The sequence below is a fragment of the Trichinella spiralis genome (genome assembly GCF_000181795.1).
Source record: "Trichinella spiralis strain ISS 195 chromosome Unknown Scfld4, whole genome shotgun sequence".
In the NCBI taxonomy this organism is placed as follows: Eukaryota; Metazoa; Nematoda; class Enoplea; order Trichinellida; family Trichinellidae; genus Trichinella; species Trichinella spiralis.
This window is the reverse complement of record NW_003526943.1, coordinates 50,308-61,575: the sequence shown is the minus strand read 5'-3', so window position 1 is coordinate 61,575 and position 11,268 is coordinate 50,308. Positions and strand designations below refer to the sequence as shown.

Here is an 11,268-nt window from a genome sequence, read left to right as displayed (position 1 = left end):
TAGTCGGGAGGTAGCACTAAGCGCACAGAATACCTATAGGGTGGTTGCTAAGCGCACGGGAATAGTCGGGGGGTAGCACTAAGCGCACAGAATACCTATAGGGTGGTTGCTAAGCGCACGGGAATAGTCGGGGGGTAGCACTATTTTGGATGTAGAAAATAAATGGAAATTAATTTCATTTCTGAAGATACATATTACTTTCTTACCCAATTCATACTGTTGTACGATGAAATCATATATTTCAATGATGACATTAAGTAAACGCATTCTTTGATTTTCCGCTTTCTGATGTTTTTATTTCTTCGCTTTTGAAATTTCTTTTTCTTTGGCTCACTTATCCCTTTTGGGCTGGTAGCCTGAAAATTCGCTATGGTTTCCTCTTCATACTTCGATCTATAATGCAAAATAAAAAAGTGATTTTACGTTGGGATTCATCATGGCTTTAGATTTTCATCAGAAACAATTATTGTAGATTATTTCACTACTTTATTGTATAAAAATATTGTTTCAGCTTCTTAAATTCTTTTTTTCTTTTACGTTTTCATTGTCTTTTTGTAATGCACGGAAATGCTTCCTTCAAAGAAGTTGTCAGAGTATTAGTTTTTTGAATTTCATGCTGTCACGTGTTTTTTTGCGCTTTGTAGGTTACAGTATGCCTTAGTTTACGCGTATGTTTTTCCTTTTCAAATTCTTGCCTGCTTTTCATATAATTATAATTTTCAAGTATTTTTGAAAATTTTTACTAAATAACTTGAGCATTTTTTTGCTTGAGTTAAGCCGTTTTTTTCATATACCATTGTTATTTTTCAGCAATTTATTTTGTAATTTTTTTCCTCCTTTATATGATCCCTGTACATTTTATTGAATACGTTCATCAATTCTGTTGTATATTAGTTATTTTGACATATTCCCATTCTAATATTACTTTCAAATTTTTCGAAGCTGATCATCCATCACAATCAACTGCTTTTTTTCTCTTTTTCTTTAAATATCTAATGACGTCAAAATTACATTTTGCTGAATGGTTTTACGCTATCAGGCCCACCGTATCAATTTTGATACATAATGTTTTATGCCCCATAGCTATTTACTAAAACGTTTTTGTTAGCCATGCTTGTGTTTATGTGTTCTTGACATTTGTCTTAACAATATTTTATTGCTATTTTTTTTCTCATCTTAGTAGATTTCTTATAATGTGCTCTAATGTACAGGTAGGTAAGACGAAAAAACATGAATTTGCATTTTGATGCATAAATTGAGAATTGAGCAGAATTTAAGGATAATAATTTTTTTACTAGTAGATGCTGATGTGAAGATGATGTTAAAATTAACTGCAGCCTCTTTTTGGGGTGCTGAGTAGAGTTCCTTAGTATAACTGTATCAATTTTGATACACTGAGCTTTAACGGAAACTGCGCATCCTGTTTACTACCCTCAACGTACTCAGAATCGCTTGCCCAATCCCGTATTAATTTTCTGAGAAAAATCATTTAGGATGTCTAATGAATTATTGTCAGATGCAATCAATAACATTTCTAAAAGTTTTGCACCATCGCTGATATTTAATACTAAGATCGCGTCCTCACTTCACTTCTAGTAGTTGCTGTAGTTTGGTAGTTGCTGCCCCATGCACCTGTCAATAATTAAACGTTGAAATCCCAAATATTTTAAAAAATTACAACATGAATATGGGTGGCATAGACCTGAACAACCTGCTTGCTGCTCTATACCGCATCGAACACAAAAGTCGAAAATGGACCCGTCGGATTTTCTTTTGGATCATCAGCACTGCCATGACAAATGCATGGCAACTGTATAAGAGGGACAGAAAAGAGATGCCTGGAACATGCACAGGCACATTGGACCTACTAAGCTTTACTTGCCAAGTTAGTCCGTCCTTGTGTCTTGTGAACATGCCTACTGCAACTTCTAGAAGCCTTTCTTGTGTGTCTTCTCCAACGCCAACCCTAACGTCAAGACGATTGGGAAGACGACCAACTGACGTCTCAAGAGAATTAGCAAAAGACCAAACTAGCCACTGATCAGTAATCACTGAATCGATAAGAATATGCAGACTGTATTCTACATTAGCCACGTGCCTGTGCAAACAATGCAATGTTTTCCTATGCCTAAGTAGCAACAGAAATTGCTTTACAGAATTTCATGACTAATTATTTGTAAGCCAATTATTGCATGTCTGCGTATATAGGAACAATAAACGTTTTCACACTTAGTTACAGAAAGGTATACCCCTTTGAGTCCCAGTGTATCACTTTTGATACAGCTCTACAAAAAATGGCTACAATATTATTCGAACAATAAATCCGATTAGAATTTTTATACACACACCATAACATGTTTAAAACGCATATTTAAAAATCTCAAAAAAAATGCAGGTTTGAAGGGGTAAATTGCCTTGTAGTATATTTATTTCGTGATGTATAAAGCAAATTGTTTTACCATTTCCATATTTGCCAACAAACATGTATTTGACTTTGAAATGAGCTACATTTTGTTAAGAGAACGGTTACTAAATAAAGCAAATGATTTTTATATTTTTTAGTCTGTAAATTTGCATCTTAATATTCTTTTTTTAAAAATGATTTATTCTGATTCATGTTCTGCCATTCTGTCTAAATTAGAATGTTTATAATCTTCATGTTTTTTTATTTGTACTTTGATCATTTCATATTAACGCTAATGCCATAATTGTGGTGCACATTTCTTTTACGGTTTTTTTATAATTAATATAATATTGTCATTTATGATATACATTTTGTTGATGTCTCTCGTAAGAGCGTGAACATTATACAATTAGAATATACGTGAATAATTTTGCCTAAATTAGTGGTCATTTCTTTCTTGTCTATAAAAGGCACAGTTTGTTTTAAAATTTTTTGTATTACTTTGTAATTATACATTTCAATGACGTTTTTGGCTAATTCAGTTTCAGATTAAGACGACACAAATTTCCTAATGAAAATTTTATGGCAGCTATTAATTGATGTTTGGAACACGCAGGAACATGTAGCTGTTGGACACTTAGTGCCGTCCCGTGAACAATACTTCTCATATCAGCAATTTTTATAATGTAATTCTCTTTATAATTTAACAGCGTAGAAGCATTCATTTTCAATTTTTCAAAATTCCTTAGATTTAGACTGATTGCACTATCAGTGATGTTTTGAAAATTGTTTTTTTTTTTGAATAATTTTTGAAATTTTGCTATGAATGCAACAAGTGTTGCATGCTTTGTCTAAATTGAAGTCACGCGCTGACAAAAGTTATTCAATGAACTTCTTACAATACATATATAGAAGTAGGCTATGACAAATAAATAGAGAAAAACAACTGATACGGCTAGTGGAGAGAAAGAAAATTATTAAAATATGCAAACACCTTACAATAAATGTTGCTTAGTGTAAGCATTTTAACCATTGGCATTCAAAATTTATAAGAATACTGATAATTTTATTTTTTTGTGTAATGAAGACCTAATATGAAAGGATAACAGTTGTACTTACTGTTGTAAATGCTGAGGTGGATGAGTAGCAAGTAATACTGCTTTCAAAGAAAATTGTAAGATTATTGTTTGATAAAACGAAAGCACAACTAGAAGCACAGCTAAGGTGGTTAAAACATAATGTTTAGTAAGTGGAGAATAACTAAGACGCTTTATATACCTCAAGTGATATTTTTGCCAGAAAGAAGAATAATCTTCAGACATGATTAAGATAAAGTTTTGAGCAAACAAATTGCTCCAGTATTCAACATAAACTGATCATTTATCTCCATGTACAGCCGTAGGCTAACCCGTTTGAGTACTTGGTAAACATATTGTCATAAACTGGATGTTATCACATGTTCATATAATATTTACATTTCTTCTATGGAAAGCCGTCCTTGGTAGTACTATTCTTCAATGATAAAGTTTGCTTTCAAAAATCTTGTGATGCATTCAAATTAATGTCTTTTTAAAGATTTCATTGCGTGTTGCGCACATTCGCAAAAATCATTTATGCCGTTCATAGTGGAATTAAAACGTGGATAAATTTAACAAAGTTTGTGCAAAATTTCAGGTTGTTAGATGCGCTTTTTGTAAAAAATTCTAAATGCACTTTTTTGCACTCATTTATAAAAAAGTTCGTTCAGAAGCTAGGTATTTGGAATGTTGAAATTTGCTGCATCTTAGTTATTTAACACAGCTAATCGAACAAACTGTGAGAGTTAGAAAATTTTCAGGGAGTGACAAATATATTCTTGATACCCGTGCAATTTTCGTGAACAATTTTGCTCCGTTGTTTTTAAATTATTGGTAAATGAAGTGGTTGGGCATTCATTAAAACTGGTGGTACAGTTGAAATTGTTACACAATTATGTACGCACAATGTGACAATAAAATAACATTAAGTTTCAACTTCAATCAATGGAAGCGGTGGTAATAACAGAGTTAAATACTGTTTTACAATTTAGTCACCAACTGTGCCTACGTTTTTGCAAGAAACGTGAAATTGCATATTGCATTTTGCTTAAGCTTACAAAAATGTTTGATATGAAAATAACTATACTTTTGAACGTAACAGCTGTCATCTAAAAACTTCACAGTCGCAACGATAGAAGCGTATGTCAGAGGTATCATAAAATGAGTAGGACTAAATGATTTAGAGTTTATAATCATCATATCAGTGTGATTTATCCGGTAACTAGCTGATGTATATCTAGCACATGCTCAGCAAATATGCTAGAAAGCACAGAAACGGTCTCTGAAAATGTCTGCCTAGATTTCAGAAGATGTCTAATGTTCCTGAATTCATTATTGATGAAAAACCTGTTTACATGAGGGCAAATGCTATGATTCTGAAATCCTTCTCTATACAGGGAGGAGAATCTTGGCTGAATTTTCGTATCATGAAATTGGTTATTAACAGCAATGATGAACTATAACTATAGTCTCAGAATAAGATGATATGTTCACTTGATAATGGAAATCATCGTTTTGGACTGCGCTGATAAATAAGAGCCAGAAACTTACATTGAAAGCAACATCCATCTGCAGTCAAGCTACGACTGCCAAGCTGACTCAGGAAAAAGTGATAATTCAAACGAAGAGACTATGGAAACATCAAAGACGATAAGGAAATCACATCACATATAGTTCAAATGGCAAAGGACTAGAGTATTCCCACTGGTTGATAAGAATTGGATTGAGCTGGAAGGTGAGCACATGCAGTCATGTTATAAAGAGTTGTACATAAATGACATTTCAGAATACTGCAGTGTTAGAAGAACAATGAAGTACTTCAAAATTTTCATTAGTAAAGACATGATCTTGCTCTTAACTGATCAGACCAATTTGAAAGCTGAGCAAATTAGATAACGGGCCTTCAAAACATCGCCAGAACAGATGGAAATATTTGGTAGCTTACTAAGCCACGCTTAATAATAAAAATGGGCATGGTTTCTTCGCCACGATGTACAGTATGTACTGCTCAAAGGAGTTTCGTATCAACAGCATCTCTAAGAGAATGATCTGAAACCGCTTCATCGACTTGCTTCAGTTTTTACATTTGGATGACGACAGCACAGAATTGTTAAACAGAGAAGACTTCACTTATGACCGCTATTTCAAAATTCAGTCTGTGCTAAATATGCATCTAGAAGCTGGCATTGAAAACAGGAGAAAAAAGGTTCAAATAAAAACATTTTGCATATGTAACACAAAATTAACACTAAATTAAAATAAGTATCAAATATTATCAAAACTACCGTTGTTCGAACTTCTAAAGATGAAAGTATTTTCTGAACCAGAAGTGGTAAAAATCTTATACTTTAAAATAATACTTCCATCATAATATTGCTTTAATTCTCGAAACGGAAATCTTTTCCGTCGAATAAAATTAATTCAGGAAAGAAAAGGTTAACTGTGCCACTGAACTGTCACACGGGTCAGGGAATTCATTACATACAATCCATTATTGTTAAAGAAATTTAAATTTATGAATCACCTGTCTTGTTTATTTGCAATTCTTACAAATTATCATTAACCCTCATCCGTGCGGGAAATTTTACAACTTAATGCTGGCAGTTGTCTACATATGTAGACACTAGAAGTTTCGTTATGCTTCATCTCTGTACATGATATTAAAATAATTATTTTTTCAAGAACTAATGATAATTTTACAAGCAGATTTTTCATTTTATTTAATACAAGCTCAACACGACATTTTAGTGATTTTATGACTGCTACATATATATTTTTTTGAAATGAACGGCAGGATTTTATGTTAATTTTTGACGTTCTTGATCTCAGCAATTTTGATGGATTTTGTCGTTTTATAAAAGATATCTGTAGCCTATATGATTTTGGGGCAGTCCGTAGCAGATGAATGCATATTTACTTTGTGCATAGATTTTTGATTTTGATACCTCATTTCGATGTGTTGTCTGGCCAGCTGAGCTGATAGCCCTTTCATTAAACACTTCTTTGTCTTCTGATAACTTTGCTGATGTCTCATCAGTAAAAATGTGTTGCTGATGCACGATCAACAATGAGGTAAAACATCAGCATGGTGTATCTGTTCATCTTTTTTACAGAAAAAAACTTCTATTCGTAATATAAAATATAAAAAAATAAATAACCTAATTATTTTTATTTAAATCACAGCACTGTTTCAAACATCGTTTGTCTACATATGTATACAGGTACCCGCATTAGGGTTAATCACAATTCTTATTTTTAAATTCTCTTCAGTTATTTTAGCATGTGGATTCTTTGATGCCTTCTGATAGTGAATCAAACAGTTCTATGTAGCAATTATATTGTCGAGGTCTCCATTTCTCCATAAACTGAGAGTAGCTCTTTTTGATGCAGAATAAGACCTTAAATATTCAAATTTCAACAAAAGTGTTTTTTCGCTTGTAATGATTAATTCATCAAAAATTATCAATTATTCCCTTCAAATTTAAGATAGTTAACATCATTATTTACACTTACCTCACCATGTGAAAAGCAAAACAGCACAGCAATGACAATTCCCTAAATCACTCCATAAAGTTATTTAAATTTTTGGCTTTCATGCGTTTTAGCACCTGTGTGGATGTCAAAATGGTGGTAGAATATGAAAATGCTAGCTTCAGCCATGGTGGATGTTGTGGTGGAAAAAGTGTAAATATATAAGTGGTGCCCAACAACGGACATAACAGAAAAAGCCCTTTTGCTATTTTCCTGAAATGATGTAGTTTTCATATTGTACAATGCAATATATTTTATTCTTACTTCATTTTTTGACCTTCTTCAAATACGGTCATCTATTTGCAACAGTATTTAAAAAGTGAAATTTTCAATGTCAACATTTATAACTTACTTTCAATTGCTTTATTAAAACTTTCAAAACAACAAGCAATATAAATAAATTTCCCTAAAATCATAAAGTACGTTACTATAGTAATTTACCTGAATGACAAGTAATTTACAATTAAAATAAAAACAATGGGTCCAAGAAAAATGTAATCTGCTCTGGAAGGTTCGTTCCAACAACTAAAATTTGTAAGATATCATCTTCATTCTTGTCATTTAATTCAATAATAAGTACCTGTCATGTGGGATTTTTTTTCTTATAAAACACGAAATTATCATTAATAGCATAGGAATTCCTAAATATGCAATCATAATTACATACATAATACATAAGAAATAAGCACTGCAATACTTTTTAATGTTTCAAATTTATAACCTGTGCATCATTCATTTTCATATTATTATACATCTTTAAAAAGTTTTTTTGGAATCAGTTATATCACTGAAGTTGCTCTGGTAAATCTTTTTTCGAGCAATGCTAACAAACAATCGTCTGCCTTTATGCATTAAATTTCGTCATTATTATAAAAAAAATTTACTTCTCGAAATGTGGAGAATCAGCAAGTACATCTCCTGGTGTTACGATGCACATATTTCAACAGAGATCCCACCTGCTAATTTGCACAGTTGTATATTTTAGCCAGTTTGCTTAATTCAAGATTTTATAGGTTCTCATTTTTTCATTCAATATATCGAATTTTTAAAATTATTTTATTTGATTTCATTGAGATTTATTTCATAATTTAAATATAAATGCATAAAGTACCATTTATTATTAAGATAATTTATTAAAGAGGTGAAAATTTAATTTTTTGCAAATCAAGAAATTACTTACCCCATCCAATACTTGCACACATAGTATAGTTGATATTGTGAGTTTGAAAAGAAAATTGAACGCTCACCAGAAGGTATAAACCCTCTACGAACATCCAAAAAAATCCAGCAGTGACAAAGTACTTTAATAATATAGTAGCTATGAAGCAGTATTTCTAAAATGTTTAAATTTTAAAACGAAGTTTTTCATTAGGCATATTAATTTCATTCTTATCAATTGCACTTCTCAGAAAATGCTCATCGTAAAAATTGATAAAAACAATTAAAAGATTGAAATAATGCACAGCAATGATATGTTCTTATCCAAAAAAATGTTTTCATTGCTGTTTGAAAAGTAATGCGTTGAGCGAAAATTTTGTTATTATATTTTATTGCATGATGACATTGCAGAATTTAAAACAGTTTTTTTATCTTATCAGTGAATAGATTTCTAGGCACTGTCTAAAAATTTAATGGGCAATGGTAGTTACACTTCACTGAAAAATTAGTTAATAGAGTTTACATACAAGTTACAAGAAATGCTATAATCAAAGCTTCTGATTAGTAATTACTTTATACATTAACTGAACTAAAATCATCTGAATAAGACTGTTTTAATGTAATTTTTATTTACTTTTCATTTTCATAAATTAAATATAATTCGAGAATAAAAATAAAAATGTGACATTCAGAAAAACATATGAAAATGCGAGCTGAAAAACATTTACATTTGCAATGCAATTTGCAGTTTCACATCTATTTTAAGATACTTCTCATAACATAGGAATTATACTTTGTTTTATCATTTCATTCAAGAATAATTATATTTTACAAACAATTTTCTTATCTTTTTTTCGTTGAAATTTTATTTGATTTCTAATTTCTTATTTTTAAATTTAAAAATCTAACTAAATTTTATATTCACATTTGATCACGTTTTTCAAATGCAAACTAATATGAAATAGTACATTTAATACAAAACTTACCACACTTTCATACAAAAAATGCTTCATTATTATTTCATAAACTATTGTTGAATAAGCAATCCAAGTTGCAGAATGACAAGCAAAGCATAATATTAAATTGCAATGTATAATATTTCGGAGGCACCACAGTGATCTACAATATGATGCATCTGCAAATTTGTTGATAGATTCTTAATGATTTCTTACCGAAATTTGATGAATATTGCCAATGACGTTAATAATACGACTAATGAAACTGTGTAACCAATCCAATAAATATAATACATTGCTTTCAAGTGATTCAAAATAGGCATCTAAAATTTAACTGTGTGCATGTATGTAATAGCAGAATAATCTTCAGAAATAATCACTCCAGATGAATAAAGTTCTGCAAAGTTAGAAAGACATTCCGCGTACTGCGCTGCATCCCATGTGAAATTAGTATTGCAATATCGCGTGGCTAAACCTTAAAATGAATTTCAGATCACTTTTAAGTAATTGGATTATAATTCTAAAAATATAACATTTACTGTCATTAAATGTCACATCATTTTCTATTATCAATAAATCAGGTGGGCATGGAAGTGACACAGAGGTATTTATTAAAATAGGTGGCCAGCATTTAAAACCATCAAAATTGGGTGGACATTTGTCATCTAAATGAATCATTGCTAATGTAAGACATAATTAACGGAATAATGCAATTCGAAATTACTTATTATGTGACTTTTTATATCTGTATAATTCCAGCGTAATAAGCAATCATCCATACTAAATTTCGTTGATTACTCTTTCTAAAATTAAGGGTCATTATTCATTTTAAATGTTAACCATTTAACAATGCAAAGATATTAATTTAAATAGCAGACTACACAATTGTTTTATGATTAAAATATTTGCCTTTACTTGATTTTATACGATATAACATTTATCGAATTTCATTTGAAATGGAACATGTGCAAGTGCAATTACATCAGAGATTTCAAAAAAATAGACTACTTAAATGTACATTTAAAAATTCAAAATTTATACAACTATTAGATATTAATTTTGTCAAATACGACTAAAAACTGAAAATTTTAATTAAACACAACGCTATCAATTACTTATTCATCTCAAATTATCGTTTTGAATAAATGTTTTATTGGAAAATAATTTTCAAACGCAGCATACTTAAATGAAGAGAAAACAATTATCAGTTACGTTTCAATAGTACAATGTTTCATTATTAAACTTTTCATTTTGTCCTTTATACATTATGATTCGCATTTCACATTTCACATTCTAGAAAAAGGTTTAACAGTTAGGGTAATAATTCAGCATAATCACTAAAAAATATAAATGAAATGCCAATTAAGAAAAAATTATCTCATGCTGAGTGCCTATTTTGTTTTAAAGCCTCGCCATTCAGAATGAATGTTATGAAGTGAAATTCTTACTATTATCAGTTGATCAGTTTAACTTTTACTCCTGAATATGCAATCTCAGTTCTAATCATAAAATATTACAGACATACTAAAATATGCCATTAATAATTGCATTAGGTAAGATCCCATCTGATAAAAAATTCATTGTGCAGCAGCAGTCACTTTGATGGAAGACGAGCTAACATAAGCATAATATACGTTCTGCATAACTACTGAACAAACATCATTGGCGCCTCAAAAGAGGGCCGGCAGGTATTTATAATTTAAATGATCAATCAAATCGACTGATAAATGAGATTGCCAGACAATTTGCTGAATTAACATTGAAAGCATGAGATATTTGAAAAGTAAACAACATTACATATGAGCAAAAATATTTTGCACCGGCTTCACCATTCCTATCATGCCTGATAAAAGTTGTCTGTGGTTTAGTTTTGCATTTTTGGCATTAACAACATAAAATCATTGTAGTACGCACTTTTGTGTTGTAGAAAAGAATACTTGTGGACACTAATTGAAATAGTAGCATGTTTGTTAACAGGACAAAGTGGCAAAGTGTGCCGCGATAAAATATCATTCGATAGCAATTTCAGAGCAACACTGCTATCAAAGAAAGCTGGCAACTGATCCGTGTTTTCATCATTCATTTTCTATTAACAATAAACAATAAACAATTCATTTTCTATTAACAAAATCAATAATATCAA

General features: G+C 30.8%; 3 protein-coding genes across 3 annotated transcripts; all 3 read right to left on the bottom strand.

Annotated features, from left to right (window-relative positions):
- Positions 1 to 1,581: 1,581 nt before the first annotated feature.
- On the bottom strand, positions 1,582 to 2,369 carry Tsp_00001 (hypothetical protein). Its single transcript, XM_003375765.1, is given in 5 exon segments — positions 1,582 to 1,632; positions 1,730 to 1,864; positions 1,879 to 2,098; positions 2,230 to 2,285; positions 2,349 to 2,369. 5 exon segments carry the CDS (start codon positions 2,367 to 2,369, stop codon positions 1,582 to 1,584), a joined length of 483 nt encoding a protein of 160 aa, XP_003375813.1.
- Positions 2,370 to 6,755: 4,386 nt separating this feature from the next.
- Tsp_00002 (secretin receptor) lies at positions 6,756 to 7,948 on the bottom strand. The gene is made up of 5 exons (XM_003375764.1): positions 7,896 to 7,948; positions 7,453 to 7,536; positions 7,089 to 7,224; positions 6,994 to 7,035; positions 6,756 to 6,878 (listed from the first exon to the last, which is right to left on the bottom strand). The coding sequence occupies exons 1-5, from the start codon at positions 7,946 to 7,948 to the stop codon at positions 6,756 to 6,758; spliced, it is 438 nt and encodes a 145-aa protein (XP_003375812.1).
- Positions 7,949 to 8,656: 708 nt separating this feature from the next.
- On the bottom strand, positions 8,657 to 10,690 carry Tsp_00003 (putative parathyroid hormone 2 receptor). The gene is made up of 5 exons (XM_003375763.1): positions 10,651 to 10,690; positions 9,665 to 9,790; positions 9,506 to 9,600; positions 9,342 to 9,448; positions 8,657 to 8,666 (listed from the first exon to the last, which is right to left on the bottom strand). Exons 1-5 carry the CDS (start codon positions 10,688 to 10,690, stop codon positions 8,657 to 8,659), a joined length of 378 nt encoding a protein of 125 aa, XP_003375811.1.
- Positions 10,691 to 11,268: the final 578 nt, after the last annotated feature.

What these genes read in the sequence shown, in the direction of transcription:
- Tsp_00001 (XM_003375765.1), bottom strand. Translation starts at nt 2,369, where the DNA reads ATGCGTTTTAAACATGTTATG. An exon ending in TGCGTTTTAAACATGTTATG is followed by an intron (nt 2,286 to 2,348) that starts GTGTGTGTATAA and finishes CATTTTTTGTAG; the next exon opens with AGCTGTATCAAAAGTGATAC. An exon ending in CGACTTTTGTGTTCGATGCG is followed by an intron (nt 1,633 to 1,729) that starts GTATAGAGCAGC and finishes AATTATTGACAG; the next exon opens with GTGCATGGGGCAGCAACTAC.
- Tsp_00002 (XM_003375764.1), bottom strand. Translation starts at nt 7,948, where the DNA reads ATGTGCATCGTAACACCAGGAGATGTACTTGCTGATTCTCCACATTTC. An exon ending in GATTCTCCACATTTCGAGAA is followed by an intron (nt 7,537 to 7,895) that starts GTAAATTTTTTT and finishes TACAAATTTTAG; the next exon opens with TTGTTGGAACGAACCTTCCA. An exon ending in CCATTTTGACATCCACACAG is followed by an intron (nt 7,036 to 7,088) that starts GTGCTAAAACGC and finishes GGAGTGATTTAG; the next exon opens with GGAATTGTCATTGCTGTGCT.
- Tsp_00003 (XM_003375763.1), bottom strand. Translation starts at nt 10,690, where the DNA reads ATGGGATCTTACCTAATGCAATTATTAATGGCATATTTTA. An exon ending in TGATGTGACATTTAATGACA is followed by an intron (nt 9,601 to 9,664) that starts GTAAATGTTATA and finishes ATTCATTTTAAG; the next exon opens with GTTTAGCCACGCGATATTGC. An exon ending in CAGAACTTTATTCATCTGGA is followed by an intron (nt 9,449 to 9,505) that starts GTGATTATTTCT and finishes GTTAAATTTTAG; the next exon opens with ATGCCTATTTTGAATCACTT.